Source organism: Larimichthys crocea, chromosome I (genome assembly GCF_000972845.2).
Source record: "Larimichthys crocea isolate SSNF chromosome I, L_crocea_2.0, whole genome shotgun sequence".
NCBI lineage: Eukaryota > Metazoa > Chordata > Actinopteri > Sciaenidae > Larimichthys > Larimichthys crocea.
This window is the reverse complement of record NC_040011.1, coordinates 40,008,416-40,027,517: the sequence shown is the minus strand read 5'-3', so window position 1 is coordinate 40,027,517 and position 19,102 is coordinate 40,008,416. Positions and strand designations below refer to the sequence as shown.

Genomic DNA, 19,102 nt, shown 5'->3' with positions numbered 1-19,102 from the left:
TTTACTCATACTTTTCATGAATCTTCACAGTCTGCACTTGTCAATGTGGTACGACACTCTTATTAAAAGATTTCTCTGATGTACCCTTGTCCACCAGCAGCATAACTTTTACAGGCTTACGTTTCGTATCCATTTCGAACAATTTCCAATTATTTTATCCCTATTCATATATGACATGGTATGCCACAGCAATTCATATGTTAATATAATCTGATTCAAGATTTCACACAGATAAAAAAATCAAGTTAAAATTGCACTCTTCTGCATAAAAGCATCGTATTTAAATGAATGAAAAAACAAGGCAGACGTGGGATAAATCCTCGTCTCTCTGCTCAAAGCATACGGATGATTAATCATGCGATCACTTGAGAGCGGCTCTAAACGGTTACTCTTCCACGTCAGTGTATGTAGGTGGAAAGCACTTCATAAATGTCTTGATTATTCACTCAGTGAAGAACATTTCTGACTCCTGAGTTGTCTCTTTAGAGGCTTACCTTCTTGGGTCCAGAGGGGGCCAGTTCCATGACGCTAACAGTGTAGTTGGTTCTGCGGCCTTTCTCGTTGAACTGAATGTGACCAGTCAGTCCGTCTATACGGACCTGTAATGGAGTCACAGATATTAAATTAGTAACTCGCCAGTTACAACTCGCCTGGCAGACGTGTAAATAATGGCTGCCATGAAGCATGTTATTCATACAGTGCATTATCTCCACCTGTGCACTGGCGGCAGGCATTTGCATGCCACGCTAACATGCAATGCATGTTAGGCGTAGCTTGCATGTGTTTGGATAGTAGTCATTTGTAAAGGTCCACAGTGCCTCGGTCCCTATGGAAATGGATGACAGCAGTGTGCGTGTATGTGTACAGTGCGGTGTGTTTGTCTTGGCTGTGTGATGGAGTTAATTGAGCGAACACGGCTTCAATCTCCAGTCTATCCGTGGGGCAGATGGTTAGATTGACTCTGTGCAGGCCTCTGCACAGTCACTCTGCAGACAGAGCCTCGGGCCACGCACACACATTCAATTACATGTATGTCCGTGCGAATATAATGCATTTATTATGCCTCTATATTCTTCCAGGACAAAAGCATGTTTGACTTTTAATTGTGTTTTTAATTGGCTGAAATATATATATATATTTTTAAATCTCATTCCACGTATAATTAAAAATTGTTCTTGAGCTTTTGTGGGTCTCCAAGAGATCAAGAGGTCTCACTGCCAAGTCCAACCTTTCTATTTCCAAATATTACGTTTCTAGACTCAATTGCTGATGTCATATTCCATGATGATCATGGCTGAGTGTTATTGCCTGCAGGTTTTGTTTACTAGCCATGATGTCACATTTGATACTGGGGAGCTCTCCTACGACTTAATGTGAATTTTACACGACAGAATGAGACCTAATCTGTTCAGCCAGCCCCGACTCAGGAGCTGTTAGCCAATGTGCCACTCAAGAATTTGCGCGAAGTGTGTGCACGGGTCTATGGATGTGCATGTGTGTGCACGCGTATTCATGTATGCCGCGCACAGACCTGCTGCAAGGCTCTCTGGATGTCTATGCCCTGTCCCCAGGGAGCTGGTGGGTTGGCAAGACACTCTCCAGCGTTGCCCCTGCGAGATATGTCTATCCTCTGTCTCCTTAAGTTCTGGAAGGCCGTGGACATGACTTTCACCCCGTCATATGTGAGTGCGCCTGTGTACTGCAAAGAGAGAGCAGACGATTCAAACAGAATCACACACCTTAATAAAAAACGATAAAGGTGTTGGTTGAGGAGAGCAATGAATAAAAGATCCACGAATTTCAAAAGTCAACATCTCTTCAAATCTCAAACATCTCTGAGGAATCCTCCAGCTTTGCTTTTACATCCAATGACATCATTTATACGACTTAAAAGTTTGAGTTCATTTCTTCGCCTTGTCAAAACACACAAATGTTTGGATTTAAAAATCAATCTCTGTCTCAGCTGGTTGGACGAAAATCAATGCTGCCTTAAAATCAATCATTTAATAGCAGAAACTCTGAAGATCTGATTTACCGATCGAGGTGCAGGATCAAGGGTTATCTGTCCACCAAATTTAATAGAAACTCTTTTATAACTTTTTTGCAATATGCTGCCGACAGTCACAAACAAACTACCCGGCATGGGAAATAACAACCGTCTTGGTTGATAACTATAACCGCACACAGGAAATCAGTTATTACAACCGCTGAGGAAGATTATGATTTAGTTTATGTTACTTTTAACATGACATAGGAACTCTTAGCATTTCCTGTGCTGCTTTTTGACATCTTGTATTGATGCTTCAAAGGTAGAAGAAAGAAAAATTAAAGAAGCAAAGGAGGACAGATCAGACAGCAAAGGAATAGTACTTTGAGTCCACTCTTGGGCATTTTGGAGTCTTTGTTGTCAAACTCCATCCACTGCTGGACGACACGGCTGACGCTGGGCTCAGAGTTATTGACGAGCTGGAAGCCGGTGATGTTCGCGCCTCCTTTCCTCAGGTCTGTCAGGTCGATGTCCAGGAAGCCCTGAGGCAAGAAGAGGAGAGGTGAACTGAGACACACAGGTACTAGATCAATGGTTCCAAACCTTTTTTTGACTTGTGAGCTCTTAAAACAAATCAATGGCCATAAAGTGATTATTTCTCCATAGATTCTTTATTTTGAAGGACGGAGTATTCAGTATTTTACCAAAAACAGTGATTGCAAGAGGGCATTGCTTTGTTTCAGGAAGCCAAAAACGTTGGGACACCAAGCAGCAGAGGGTTATTCTGCAGGATTCACTACACTGCAGTTTTTAACTCTACCATCAAAAGTGCAAGGGTTAATAGCATAATGAAAATGACAAATCCTTCTTTTTCACTTAGAGAGGTTATCCAATTGAGCAGATTCATCTCTGTCTTTCCCGAGGGCCAAGAATGGCGAGAAAGAAAACCTCATTTCATGGCGGAAGCAGTCTGCAGCTAATCTCTGATAGACTGAGTCCTCATAGGCTACTGTTAACAATGGCAGGATCAAAACCTTATATACTGTGAACAATTCAAAGGATGCCTCAGGCAGAGCAGAATGGAGGAAGAAGCGATTTACTGTAATGGTATCTCCTACTTGTATTTTTTTCTCCTGACTATTATGTGGAGACGGCTGTTTTTCAGAGAGGGAGAAAGGCAGAGTGATTAGGAGAGGCAGATTCAGTTTCTCAGCAGGCTGCCTGTCAGCGTGGGGGGGACAAGAAGAGGCAGACAAGTGGGAATGGGTGGGTGTACAGACAGAGCAAGAGAGAGGAAGAGCAGGTTTGTATGTGATTTGTCGAAGACTTAAGAGCAAACTTTTGACTGATGAGCAGATACGGTTCCTCTCCGGATTGCCTCCTGCTCAGCAGACACCTGTCTGACAACACGCACCTTTCCATCCTTTTTTTTTTCTTCTTTCTTCTCCGCGGCTGATGTTTGTTTCGTGTCATTTCAAACTTCGGCTCTCTCTTGGCCACGTGTTTACCTCCAACTCTCACTCTTGTTTACTTGCTCTGATTTTCATATCAAATGCAGTCAAGATAAATGAAGTCACATAGAAGCGGCTGGCTTTTAACTTTGTTTCATGCCTGTCTGGCGTCTGGGGAGGGTCCACGAGCTTACTAACTCATTCTCCAGGAGACACATGCAAGCAAAGAAGAGGGTTGGGATTCAGCCTCCTCTTACCGCCGCCTCTCTAATGTACCTGTGTGATGCCAGGTGTCCATATTTCTCAGCTGAACACACAGAGTTGTGTCTTTATTCTGCTTCATGAATGAGCTAATGCAGTGCAGTGAGCTGAAGAGGTTACTATAGAAACTAGCGGTTGTGAAGACTGGACATGGAGTGTGTGTGGGGAGGGGTAGGGGGGTATATAACAGATATTTTAACCACATTTAAGTATTAACTCAATGTTAAATTCTCAGTCGCGTTATGTGCTCAGATTTAAACACACACACACACACACACACACACACACACGTAAGTAAATTAGGAACATTTCTGAAAAGGTGAAAGGACACAGAAAAAGTTTTTTTTTTTTTTTGGCATAAACCTTTTAATGGACCCATTATAAATGACTGTGGCCACTTTGCGTATCGGCTGTTATTAACGTACGAGCCTTATCATTTAAAATTAAATCTTGCAAACGGACCAGACAAGAGAGATTGAGCCAATCTAAAAGTCCAGCGGTGAGAAATTGTTCAAGCCAGTAGCTGAATATTAATGCTGTTATCACTACAGCTTCTGCTCATGTCAATTTTCTCTTCATTTGGCTGCATTTAGTGAGTCTGAACGGTGCTGTGAGGGTCTACATACCATTTGCCCCTGAGAAAATGGCAGCAGACAAGGAAAGCTAATGGATATAAGCATGCACACATTGTCTCAATGACCTTTTTCTTTCACTCTGAGCCTGCACAGATTTCTGTTTCTTGTGCTTTACTGTGCTGTTATGTCTGCAGGTTTGACAGCGCGGTATATGAATGTATGACATAGGTGGAGAAGAAAACAGGATTGAGAGAACATAAAAGTCATAAAATCAGGTAGTTTTAGGCTAAATTATTTGGCACATGCAACTCTATTAAAGTGGCAATAAAGTGCCGAATTTCTGCCGCAATTTAATAGCAATGCAAATTCAATGAGGTGTGAAAGTATGTAGACAAGTGCGTGGGAAATTTTCAATGAAATCTAAAAAGATGAAAACGCTATCATGATATACATGATGATTCCTTACCAGGTTAGCCAGGATGTAGTGGTAGCTCTTTGCATTCTTGCCCTGCTCAACAATCTGGAAGACAAGGTCAGAGGAGAAACAGAAAATAAAACGCTTGTGATACACAAACCAACCTCCTGTTTGTATGTGTGTGTGTGTGTGTGTGTGTGTGTACACAACTGAGAGAGATGTTTTGACAGTATCTCAGCAGTATACCTGCCACAGAGTACAGTACTTGACCTTGGAGAGACATAAAGTAGGTTCAAGAGAAAGCAGAGAAAAAAAGGACTGACAATTTAAAAACAGATAACTAACTAACCAAAGATCACCTTAAATACCTGAATAAAAAGTCAACTTATTTATGAATTCATTATTGTGTCCGAGGACTGACATAATTATGATGTGTAACTACAAATATAGAGAAACCACCAAAAACAACCAGAGCGGGGGGAAAAAAGCAAGAAATTAGAGTTATTATCACAATTCAATGAAAATAGGGCATACAGTCAAATAAAGTAACATATTCCACTTCATATTCTCTAGACCTTTATGTGTCATAAGTGTAAATATAATACAGTTGTATATTTGCTTCTCTTTCCTCTGTTTTGTTCTCCCGAGAGCTCCGATTTGATCTTTGACCTAATATTTAAATAGCCTACTATAGTCTAGTCTCTCCTAGGTTGTGGTCTAACAATATCATCAAATAATGAAGTCTGTCGGTGATAAACTGAGCCCCTCTCCCTCGCCCTCGCTCCATCTCTCTTCTGCCTGCGCTGCTGTCATTCTCTAACTGCAGGCGTCTCAGGTCAGCCAAGTACCGAGGGTCAGGGCAGTTTGAACATCACGTTGAGAGGTGTACTACAGTGCCGGTTTATTACCTCCACCAAGGAGGTGATGTTGTTTTCGGTGCTCCTTTGTTAGTTTGTCTGTCAGCAGGATTACAGGAAAACTACTGGCCTGATTTTCATGAAACGTGGTGGAAGGGGAGGAAGAGCCATTAAATTTTGGAGCGGATCCAAATCACAGGGCGAATACACAAATTACTTTTACGTTCTCTGTGGCAATATTAACTGAGTTTGTCTGTTGCAATTAAAATGAATAGTGTTCCGTGACTGAACATACAACAAAACATCAAAGTCACCTTTAACGTCACTGTAGAAATGAATGCGGCAGGTATGTAAGAAAAACGTAAGTAGGGGGTGTGATTTTTCCGGATAAATCTGGAGCTCCAGATTTTCCTACCTGTGGACAGGCGTCGTAAAAGTGAATTGTGAGCAGATTTGCATATCACAGAAGACTCAATTATGGGCCTTTAATGGAAAACTGCGTTCTCCGAGTGCCCTCCTAGTTTATAAATGAAATGGGGACATTAGACACCATTTTGACTGACATGTAAATGTAGACGTAGTGTCATAAAAAAAAAAAAAAAAAGAGATCCCCCATGACGCTGGTGGCACGCAAAGAAAACCGTCTAGTTCTGTGCCTAAATAAAGAGTCTGCTGTGCTGCGCATGTGTGTCTGGGTGTGTGTATATGTGTCATCATAGCACACTGGGCAGTCACATAAAAAAAAAAAAAAAAAAGCAGAGTGGGCCAGACTTAATCAAAGCCAAGCATCCAATGAATGAATAGCCTTAGCACAGTGGATAAGAGGCTCATTCCACTGTCTGTTCAGGCACCAACCACGACCTCTCTGTCAGCTTTTTCCCTCGCGTATACTTCGGGGATTGTACTCGTTTGTTTGTGTGTTATGCGTGTGTGTGTCTAACGATGCTGTAGGTCACGACAGAAGGTGGCATTTGTTATTAATAGTGACCCCAGCACATAGTGAGCCTTGCAGCCAACCCCCGGGCTAGGAAAAAACTAGAGGGAAAGAGGGAGAGACGTGCACCAGCACTGACACCAATACATCCGACACTGGGAGGAGGGGGGGAACACACATTACTGCCACGCCAGACTGTCAAATGGAAATGTTTTGGATGTGAGTAGCTCTTCAATTATACATACAAAGTTGAAGAGTCATTTAGAGTTCAGCCCCAAGAGAAAGGGTCACTTTTTATCTCTCACTCCAAAACATTTTTTGTCTGTCTCAACGAAACTACATCCACGCTCAGATGATACGAGGAGTCACCCTCGGGACGCCGTCAGCGACATTATTGTAAGATAATCCGTGTAGGCCTACTGTAACGATGGATGAGATGAACACACGGGTGATTTTAAAGGGCAAAAGATGCGGCGACGGGTGTGTGTTCGTGCATGTGTGTGTGTGTGTGTTTGTGTGTTGCCATTGTTTGGGTGCACAGGCAGGGCAGGCAGTGTGGAGGCAGGGAGCAGATGTGGGTGATTGATGGTTGCCGTCTGAATGGGGAACTTCTCGGGCTCAGCTCCTGTAAACTGGCGAGAACTGATGCAATAACCTTAACTGAAGACACCGGGCCATCAATAACATTCACACGGAGCAGCCGTAAGCCTACACATACAGATGGGGCTTGCATTTGTGTGTGTGTGTGTGTGTGTTATGAACATCATTAAAGTGCATGTGTGTGTGTGTGTTTTCCTATAAACAACAATGTACTGGATCAGAAGAAAGAACTATGAAAAATCTAACAGAAAGAACTTATTTTCTTGGGATACAATTGCCTGTGAGATTAAACAGATTGCAGGTGTGTATACGTGTGGACGTCATGAACTGACGGTTGCTATATCTGTCAGTTTACAAGACATTTTTTTCACGGCAGACATTTTGACTTGTCACAGCTGAAAAAAAAAAAAAAAAAGGTGAAACAAATTTTCTTGACAATGGCTCAGCTCCATTAATTGTCCCGGCGAGCCATGCCAGGAAGCTGGACCTGGCTCGTTCAGATGGAATGGCCTCATTTTTAATGTTATTACTAACGAGTGTGTTTTTCCTGCCATGACATGCCAAAGTGTCAGTGCTGTGAAAAGGGCTCTATGATAACAGCAGGAGCTTTACCACTCGCATGGTTTTCAATTTTTTAAAACAATGGGTACTTGATTTGGAAGCTCGATAAACGCTGGTTTCACATTGATTTTTGACTGTCACCAGCAAATTTGATTTTTGACTTGTAATTTTCACTTTGAGGAAGAATCCTAAAAGACATTTTGTAAGGGCACTTGATGAAGACATGGATGAAAAACTGTGGATAAAGATAATCAACTAAAGAAACAGGTTTGTTCTTGTATTGCAGTATAGAGCTTGTTAGTCATTGTCTAACAAAACTCAGAATTCATTGTATATATTCAAACTGCATTTTTCACTTTTACAAGAGAAAATACCTTTAGGTTGAGGACCGACTAAAAAATGAACGCTGTATACGAGCTATTATATATCAGGAGGTGTGACTGGGATTGGTAGCAGGTCACAGTTAGTTACTCTAATAGCATCCAGGACTAGTCATGACCTGGGCCTTTTTTTAAAAATGTAACCCACAAACTGGGGGGCGGCAGTAGCTCAGTCCATAGGGACTTGGCTTGGGAGCCAGAAGGTGGCCGGTTCAAGTCCCACATGGAGTAAAAATATGGAGAGGTGCCACCTCTTGGGCACTGCCGAGGTGCCCTTGAGCAAGGCACCAACCCCCTCCAACTGCTTGCTGAGCCCACTCCTCAGGGGGGCTGCCCATCACTCCACCATCTCTCTCCACATTTGCATGTCTATGCCCTTGTACTGCATGTGTGTGTGTGTGTCCAGATTAAACTGCATGTAAAAAATAAAATAGTGAAAAAAGAATTTCCCCATCAAGGGATTAATAAAAGTATATTTTCTTCTTCTTCAAACTAATTTAGTTAGTTAATGGAATGGACTTGGAAGTAACTGTAACTGTAGGTAGTAGGCTACAAAAAAAAGACTAAGTATTACTTTTACACCACAGTGAAATCCAAACCTGTACCTGCCATTCCTAGTTACGGTTACTAAGCTATTATTGGACAGTCTGTTTTTGGTTTGGCAAAGAGCGATGCCAAGATGCTTTTCCCTTCAACGGGACAGAGGTGAGTAAGTGATGATCCTATCATAGAAGAACTGCCGACTCCAAATGCCAAAGCTGTGTTATTTATCTTTCCTGTCCTTGATGCTCCAGGAGACGAAAACACCACAGCAGACCACCAACCAACCCCCACTTCCCATTTATATGCCCTCCTTTCTCTTCCTGCCTCTCTCCTTTGCTCATGAAAACATACACAGCCTTGTCCTGAAATGTTTTCAAGTGTTTTTCTGAAGAAGTTCTTTTAAAATTTGTCCAAAACATAATTAAACACAACATGTAAAATACCTTCCTAAAATTTGGAGCTGACGCATAACATACCGACGGTATGGGTTTATTTTGTTACGAGATTTGCAATCTTTAAACTGAAATTGCATTATATATTGCAGCACAATTACATAATCCCCTCGATCATTGCAAAAACAGCAAAAAGCTCTTTACCTTTTTAAGGATGCCGGTGAGTCTCTCGGTCTCACAGTCGATGATAATCTGGCCCTCCTTCCTCTTGTCCAAATCCTGGAACACTTTCAAGAAGGATGCCTCCGTCATGGTCTCCACATTGACCGAGGTCACCAGCCAGTTCCTCTCTGCTGCTGTGTCCAGAACCTTCTGCAGCACTGACAGGCCTACACAGAGGAGGAGGAGGGGAATTGCAGGAAGGAAGTGAATTTATAGTGTTCTGCAAAGAAGTCTAAGATGAATCAAGTGATGAATAACGATCCATAAGTGTCTATATTTTATTAGGCCATATGAGCCATAAATTACATGCAGGTTAATCTTATACTGTGTGTAGTTAGATTATGAGCTGAAAGATAAATTAAAGCAACTTGAGAGGAAAACAGAAGCCGTGCAGAAAACCAAACGGCTCTTGATGAGCTTATCCATCAGAATCTCCCCCGTAGCTTCTGTGATAAACTACAACGAGTGGGACAGTCCATTAAGCACGCTGACACATACAGGTGTGCTTTTACAGCTCGTACAGCGACGGGCTAAATAATCACCACTTTCACACTAACAAATAATCAGCCTGTGCATCATCACGGAAGACGCGCTCGCAGGCAGCTTTACGTCCTCCGAGCGCCAATTACAGGTGGTGATACTCAATTATACACTGCTGAGACGCTTGACATCATAGGGAATGAAGGCAGAGCAGCCAATAAGCTAAAGGCTCCTGCTAAGACAGGAAATAAAAGGCGATTAAAGAGCACATTGATCTTGAGCTCTGATTTACCGTCGGACTCACTGTTGAACTCCTTTGCTGCTGGCAGTGGACCAGTCAGATTTCTCTCGAGCGAGCAGACAGAGTAAATAAAGTCATTTCACCCGCAGTAGACTGGCAGCCTTTGCCCAAATGAATTATCGCAATTACACAATTTTGAAATGTAAACTAATGCATGCCATACTTATATTTGTTTTTCTTCCATGAAGCCACTGTGGACATATATATGATGTGTGTTTTGCATATCTTGCGCGCTTGTTTGATCATGGTTCTACATGAATTTCATGCATACTGAGTAAATGTACAAATGGGTTATTCGTAGCAAAAACAACAACACCAACAACAACACCAATGCAAACCTGTCAAAAAAAAAAAACAAAAAAAAAAGGGAGAGAAATGCAGTGACAACCTCTGAAGGATGATTTGCCTGGCCTTATTACAATGCACACCAGCTGCTATGCGGGCAATTCATGCTGCCTATTTGACACCAGGTCATTAAGAAATAAGAAGATGGATGGTGTTTCACTTCCACATATGACCACAATACGGAACGTGTAAATAAATGAGACACAAAAGCAAAACTGTGGCGTCGGTAAAGCATTACTGAAAAGGCACTTTTCTTGGTGTCTCTTTCCATGCTGTTGCTCATGAGTGAATAATTGTAGTCCTTGGTGCTGACAGATTTAATAGTAGCTGTGAAACTGATAATAGGCAGTTAATCGTGGCTGTGAATAAGACCAGTGGGTCCTGAGGCAAATGGACAACTATCTATGAATGGATGCCGAGTCCTGGTGTCAGTGAAGGTTTCAGCACCATGGACAGCACTAATCTAATGTGACCCAGAAAGAGGCTCGGTTGAATGAAAACTTCTTTTCATCTTTTTATCCTTTTGTCTCTTTTGAATCATCTTCCTCCTTTTCCCGAAGATCATTATGTGCTTTATTTTTCTGTTGTGTTCCAGCACTCGAGCATACAGCTGGGCAGCAGTCAACAGGGGCTGAAATTAGTGCTTGAATCTCATTAACGCTTCCTGCTGAGATTGTTCTGCATCGTGATGTGACCTACAGTCAAGTTTTCCTCAATGAACGCTATATTTCTTATCTTTTCATATCTTCAATGTGTTCTTTATTCCATCCCTCTGTCACTCATGTTTACGCTGAATCACCTTTTTAAATATGAGTATGTGGCTGATGCACTGTTATAAATCAGAGCCAGCCTGACAGCGAGCCTCGTGGGAATGGCCAAGGTAAAAATGGTCCTCCAAAGGCATCCTAGAAGAGAATAACATCATAATGGAATCTGGCTGTCATAAGCACCCTTCTGGCCAGAGGCAATACATGGAGACCTGGGCACCAGGCAATTGAGAGAAGAGAAAATAACACTTTGGGGAAACCATTTCCTGAATATTGTTTATGATGGGTTTAATGGGCTATCAAATATGTTTTCCCGTTCTTGGCTTTTGAAAATAAAAACCAGAGGCATTTTTATTAGCGGATGCCGTGCAGTAAGACAGCATGACAGATGTTATCAGAAAAAAAAAGGGGGAGAAGATATTAAAGCGCCTGACATGTTTGGAAAGTGACAATACTGTGGTATATTTGTATGTCCTTGCCGACTTCAGAGAATGGATTAAAACACTGGAAAAATCGGAAATATGAATACATATCTAATATAAATATATTAGGCTTGAAAATAGAGAACTTTTGGCCTTTTCTGAGTGAATATTATCTAAAAAGGTTTTGAAAGAGAATAAAATAAGATGCTTTAAACAAATATTTGGAAGAAGCACAAATGCACACATGTAATTTCCTCACAACTAAATATGATTTTTTTCTTAAAGGCTTAAAATAACCCCGCAGGAAGGGTGACTACAGCGTAGTATCCAAGCAACAGAGGACTACTGATACGGATTCCACTGGCTCCGTCCCACCCCTCAATCACACAGGGGTCACCCTGCATGCACACAAACACACACACACACATAACCAACAGTTTGCAAGTGGATAATGAAGGGATCACAGAAGACAAAAAGATCTCTGTGACGTGTGACGACACGGCCATCATGCACAAATAGGGCCGGAGACCACTGTGAAATCTCCCGTCACTCCAATAGCGTGCTTTGCAGAGTGACATGATGGCATCTGTCTTTTAAAGCTGACTTAAGCCTGTTTATGTCTCTCACATAAGTCAAAAACACGAGCAGAAAAAAAGATGCAATAATTCTATGCACTGTATATTGCATGCATGCGAATTTGCATGTGCAAATTGCACACTCGTACATAAAGTGGGCACGCTTTTGGGCCGACACACACAAAACACACCCTTCATATTCATGCTCCAACACCCACAACACCTGGGACAGATGGCATGGCATTATGGGAAGGGTATAGGTGATTGGCTAGAAACAAGAGGAAGAGGAGGAGGCCAGAGGCTGACAGGTGTTCTGCTTTATTCCTGCCTGCCTTTGCAGGAGTGTTATTAAGAAGTTCAAATTGAACCTTACAGCACTTTCCATGTTGTTTTTTTCTTTTCTTTTTTTTTCTTTTGGTGTGCTACTGAAAAGGGGGACAGTTTTAACACGGGTTACTGCTGAGGACTGCTCAATAAAAAGCTTAATCTTTTGTTCTTTTGTGTGATTTATGTGTAGTCAGTCCGGGTCAGTGTTTCTTTTCTGTGTTCTCTGTCTGTACAAAAACTGATTCAAAATAAATGCTCTGATGGCTGCTCATTGCTGCACAATGGCTACGCTTGACCCCATTGCTGTCGCCATGGCAATATGAAAAAGGCTAATGGCGGTTGGCTTAACAACCAGTTCTGCCTCTGACCATCTGCACATGCGTGTAGTGCAGTGAAACTGCTTTTTACAAGAATTCCCGATGTGGAAACTGTATTAATTTATAATGAATAATCAATCAAAAAAATTCCAAACATATATATGAAAAGTATACTATGAAATTAATGAAAGGGTGAATATGTTTCCTACCTGAGTCAGAACTGTACATGTAGACAAACTTGGTCCATCCGTAGTGGTCAATCACTCCCACCAGAGCGTCCTGGAGCTCAGGCCTCAGCTGGATGACAAACTGATTGGCCGTCTCGATGGGGAAGGACGGGGTGACGAAGCAGACATGCAGCGCTCCGCAGAAAGACATGAGCATGTTGACCGTCTTCCTGTCATACAGACCAATGATGGCATACACACCCTTGGAGAATTGGGAGCAAACTATAAAGGAGAGAAGAGGAAAAAGAAGGGACAGGGGACATGAAGAATATGAGTCTCTGGACTAATTAAGAGGATTATGGAATATTTGCATTCAACTCCTTTACAACTGAAAATAAAGAACCGGGAGGTTATAGTGGGCCGAAATGAAACAAATACAACCTCTTCACATCAAGTAGGCACTTGCTACACCAACCTTTTGTACATGAAACTTACACAAAAGGTTGGGAAATGGAAATTTTATACAGTAGATCTATATGCATAAACCAATTCACTTTACACAGTGCAATAAAACTGCAATGTGTTGTCCCTTTTTGTTACACGACACCTACACTGTATGTGGACTTGTAATGATTGTAATATAGATTTTCTCATGTGAGACAAAGACGTATTGAATTAAAGCTAAACTGATGAATCATATAATCGATGGTACGGTCGATACCAGCTTTTCCAATGTCAAGATTAGCTGCTTTTACCCATCTTACGTCATTATAGATTGAATATTTTACTAATCAAAGAATCAAGACAATAATTCAGAGACGGATCAATAATGGTAAGCGCGACTCAAGTGAATCAAGCTAAACTGAAATGGCAAAGTGTGAAATTATTCATCATGCTTTCGTTTTTTTTATATCGTCTGAGCACCAAAATGTTTCTAAAGTGTTTGAAAAATCTGAAAAAAAAAACACATCTCCAGTTGGGCACAATTTCTTTGTTAACCCCTTTCTATTAAAAGCCGAGTCATCCCGCAGTGCTTTTGCATTTTCATTTGAAATTAGCTCTAATAGCCTTTGTCCATTCAACTACTCCGTGGCATGTTTATGCAAAGCTGGCCTGTTTGTCCATCTGTGTACCACCAGTCTGTGTGTTTGCTTTCCGTAAGAGGTGGAGGAGGTGGAGGCAGATTAGGAGTAGAGAGGTTAATCAATGCATCCCCAGGGTTCCATTGACATTTTGCTGGCAGCGGGGAGGCGGCCTCCATCTCTCATTTGCTTTTCTCCTTCAGTCCCTCCATTCTCCTATTGTCTGTCCATCACTCTGACTTCCTCCACGCCCTCTAATATCTTTAAATAGCTCATTTATGTCCACAGTCTTTTTGGAAGGTATATCCTCTCTGTGCTTTCACCAAGCAGAGCGTGCTATCTTTGCACTCGCCTGGCTGGCCTGGGCTATTTTCTGCCGTGGCGATGGGTGGGCCTTACTTATCTCAGTATTTACCAAACAGATTGAAGTCGCTGCCTGTCCCTGCGCGAGGGCCAGCTCGCTGCTAGGAAGACAGAGAGAGGATGGCTCAAACCCAAAACGCCTAACCTGCCACAGACCTGCACCCTCCGGGCAAGCACGTGTGTGTGAGTGTGTACATTTGTGTGTGTGTGTGTGACGGAGATAGAAATTCAGCGGTATCACATAAAAATACATGTGCACACACATGAATACACACACACATATGCAGCCTCTAGTGCTCCAAAAGCCTGGTGACTCACCCTACTTAAAGCAAGCCCTGAAATAGACATTTTGAGCCTCGCCACACTGACTCAGTAACAGAACTATCTTTTCTTCATGGTCTGCACACGCTCTCGCTATTAAATCGACATTCTCAGGTATTGCTTTCCACTCGCACACATTATATTTCCCCTTGCAATTTTTTTTCTAGGACCAATTTCAGCGGTGGCCTCCATGTTCTGCCTGGATAAAAGGTAATGGGAGCTTGTTTGACTTTTTTGTGCAGTGTCCTATTATTGTGCCCTACAGCAGGTTACCATGTTTCACTGAATATGAGTAAAAAAAAACAAAAAAACAACAAAAAAACATACAGCCATGTGGCACAGACCTCCCGCTACTCGCTGGCAAGAAGAACCATGTGCTCGTCTAATTCGACACGAGCATGACACAGAACATTAGTGTAACTCAGCGGTCTGAGGTCTTGAACGGATTGCGGTATAGAGGAGCGGCATATTGAGAGTGTTTGTGTGTGAGCGGCTTGTTAGCGCCGCTCCACATGTGTAATGACATTTGAGGCAGGGTTGTGAGACATAAAGTGATCTTGAAGACCCCAGCAACACCTGTCCACCCTGGCACTCCGTATCTCCTCGCCACAGCTACAGCTGCCACGATGGCAGGACTGAGGTTGCCTGGGCAACGGTCTGTTTCTCTGGCAGGGATTATAGTAGCTCAGAGCTGCTAAAAGGACTTTTGGAAGATGCAGTGGGAATTGTGAGTGTTTGGACATTTTGTCATAATTAGGTTTCCCCTCAAGGAATTAGCGAATTTGCAAAAGTGACTTGGCTTTGCGAGAAATCCTTTGATAATTTCTGAAATAATAGATGATTTGCAGCACATTTCCACCGTATTCCATTTTTTGTTTACACTGAAAACAAACCATAATCATTTCCGAAAGTCAAACAAATTTCATTCTCAACGTATGCGCATATAGATGATGCAGGAAAGCTCACTGGAACTATTACACATTTTCACACTTTTGTAACTTTTCCTATGAATGAACATCAAGTCAATTTGCATTTGGTGTGGCTGAAGAGTTTTGGGCCACGGGAAAACAAAGGAAAACCCGAATCCTAAAGGGACTAATACTTGCACAACAGGAGGAGCTGTCAGAAACAACTCACGCAGCTACAGTCTTCCCGGTTCTCTGTTTCCTGTGCCCTGCAGCTGTTCCTCTGCTTAGCATGAGCCAAATATCAAATGACAGATGTGTCTGTACCAGCTGCACAGAGAGGGCATGTCTGTGACAGTTGTTCCTGCATCAGAAGTTGTGGATGATGGAGGAGGGCTGGTAGGGCTTAGTCTGCAATGCTGCATCCTTTATCCTGCCCATGAATGTGTGTCACACATTACTGATTCACTCTTAGAAATATAATTTGATGACTGCATTCATAACGAAGCTGTATAAAATATATTTGAAATAATAATGGATTTTAAAAACTTATGAAGAGTTGAACTTGAATAAAGAAAAAACAGAAATGAAACCATCAAATATGGACTGATTTTGTGAGTTGTGAAAAGGGAAGAATACCCTGATATTAAAGTGAGACCATTTGACTCGGCAATATGTAAACACATACCAGTTTTTGCCAGATATATTGGCCAACGGCACCGGTCAAAGGTATCAAGGTGCCCTTGTGCGTGATACCTGCTTCCCAGCTGATCCACTGGAGCTGCTCACTAACCTGTGCATGGGCCTGTGTTATTACAGAGCAGCTCGTTCATGTGGGTGTGTGCGATTCTTTTTTTTTTTTTTTCGAATAGCACTGCTTGATATGTCAAAAAGAAGAAAAACTAAATCAATACAGTTGAATTAATAGTGCAGGAACAAAACAGTGTGTTGGCTCAGTAAACACATGTATTCTGGACTCGTGGGATTACTATGACCACATGCAAACCACATGCAAACCACAAATTATATATATATATATATATAACCCACCCACACACACAGAAGAATAAAAAGAAACATAAGGTTTCTACTATTTTCCTCCCTTGGGACTTGCATGCCATTATCCTGTGCAACATTAAGGTCAGCAGTACAGAGAGAATTTCACAGCAGCAGGAAGCCGGGTTCAGCTGGAGGGAGCGTACTGATTGGAGGGTTTTTGTTCAGCCATCCATAAAGGTTTTTTTTTTTTTTTTTTTTTTAACAGAGCCCAACTACTAAGGACTGGCATGTCAGGTAAATCCACAAAAGCAGGACATGCAATTAGGTTGCTCATTTTGTCCACTGAGCTATACTATACACCACTATTCTATTCTGAAGCTTTTCACTGTGAAACTCCCAAAATAAATCTGTTTTCCAAAGGTATGAAATCTTTTTTTTTTTTTGCTGGGCATCGATGAACAGCGACTGTGGAATGGAAGAGTGAGCAGCTAAATCCGGCGCAGCTTTCCTCCATCGCAGCAAAACCCAGCCAGATTGATTCCCATAGTCACGCACCGCCTTCACACAGTGAGTCCCAACTACTGCACCCAGGTTTATCTTGTCCATCCAATGTCACATTTACAACACAAGACAACAGAATTCAGACTGATGCCCGAGGGATGTCAAATATGTTCTTTTCCGGTCAAAACCAGTAGCAAAAAATGGGACACAATAATACACGGCGGCGACTATCAGCTGCAAGTAAATTTTCACTATCAGTTCATCTTTTTTATGCACAATCACAATCTCCCGCAGCCCAAGGCAACAACTTTGTTTGACCACCAGTCCGAAAGAGATACAATCAGCATGTAAAACAGAGGAAAAACACTTGAGAAGTCCAAAGAATGCATCAATGCATTTTGTTGTTTAGCCGATGGAGCATTACATTACATTACATAACATTTAGCTCAAAGCAAGTGCAGCCTCACAGAGTCGTTAGCATGTCTCTAGACTTTTAGTTTTAGCAGCTTGATGATTGACTGAAACAATTAGTCTATTATCAAAATAGTTACTCAATATACTAACTTCAAATAAATGAATCGATGGTATGTCAGTTCTGATGAGGCGCTTCTATAAACTATTGCAGGTGTTATCGTGACAGCTGTGCACCTGAACATCCCTGGATCGTGTCTGCTCGGGGGAACCCCTCATTTCCTGTCACCTCTCTACTGTCAGCTTTCGAACAAAATAATCATCCGTATATATGAAAAATCTAGTGCGGGTGTGAAAAACTCGAGTTTTTTTTTCATTTTGGCTGTCACACATATCCTTTCGTTAGCTGGCTAGGACTCATATTCACAAGGTATGCTCTGGTATTGTTCCATATTTAGTTTAAGGTATCCTTCTGAGAGCTGAGAGGGGTGACAGGAGCAGGGAGTTTGCTGTCACATCAGGCAGTAATATACACCACCTTCACAAGGGTGAAGGGTCACTCAATCAACCACAGAGGAGGAGATAAACACATCTGACACCAGACACTGAAAGACGCACACAATCATCCTCAACTCAGCCACCCATGGCTAATAACTGTCAGATGATGTGTGTAATAAAAACAGAGAGCATGTTGTGGTCCCTCTCGTCCCATCCATCTTCCGGATAGCTAATCAGCTATGTTAATTGGAGGCAGGCCAAAAGAAGCTGATATCCGATTCACACCGTATACACGCACTCAGGACCTGCTAAGGGTGCACACGCTCCCAGCGCCCCCCTCCTCATCACCTTCTCGATAAAAAAAAAGAAGAAATGTGTCGCTGGTTTTGACAAGAGAGCGTCTCACACACAGCTTGTGCTTGTGAAGAATCCCTCAGGTGATGGGTGGGGGTGGCCTACTCTGCGAGGACTCCAACACAGCATGACTCACACGGTGCAATCAATCCCCCTACGATTCAGAAGACAGGGACCCAGGGGACCGAAATGTACCACCAATGTGGATCTGCATGAACGGCTCTCAACATGGCTGAGTAGGAGGGTTTTACTGTACAGTAGTGTTCTCTGGGATCTCCTGCAAATGACTTGAAATCTATTCCAGAGGAGATGATTCATGCAGTGATAATGTGTCAATGTAGCAAAGAGATTATTTCATCCATGCATATTCCGTAATACCAAGTCAAGATGCAAAAGCAGGTTTTTAGAGGTTTTTTAGGAGGGCGGTGGGCTTTTGCCTCACTGCCTCTCTAGAGTACCCATATGCCCCATGGAGTGTTGCACTCCAGAGATGTGCGCTCGCTGTTCCACCGGTATAAACAGCTTTAGCTCCTCAAGCTTAACGGAGATTTACTACCTGTGCAAGAGCTATAAAATTGTGTTTATGTCGCTGCTGTTAGCAGCATGTGGCAAAAAAAAAAGAGAGAGAGACAATAATAGAGAAAAGGGAGAAAGGGAAAGATGAGGAGTTGAGGTAGAGGTTGAGGTATCGAAGGTAGAAAGAAGAAAAACTGAAGAGGAACAAGGCCTAACCAGGAAGACACTATTCTCTTCAGCTTCCACTGCAGGGAATAGCAGTGATCAGAGCAG

At 42.3% G+C, this 19,102-nt stretch overlaps 1 protein-coding gene across 1 annotated transcript in view; it reads right to left on the bottom strand.

The window, feature by feature from the left end:
- gria1a (glutamate receptor, ionotropic, AMPA 1a) overlaps positions 1-19,102 on the bottom strand; it is a 64,992-nt gene that overhangs the window by 33,870 nt on the left and 12,020 nt on the right. Inside the window, 6 exon segments of the mRNA XM_027282331.1 lie at positions 495-599; positions 1,532-1,699; positions 2,371-2,529; positions 4,741-4,794; positions 9,161-9,345; positions 12,922-13,161. Coding sequence (XP_027138132.1) covers positions 495-599; positions 1,532-1,699; positions 2,371-2,529; positions 4,741-4,794; positions 9,161-9,345; positions 12,922-13,161 — 911 coding nt within the window.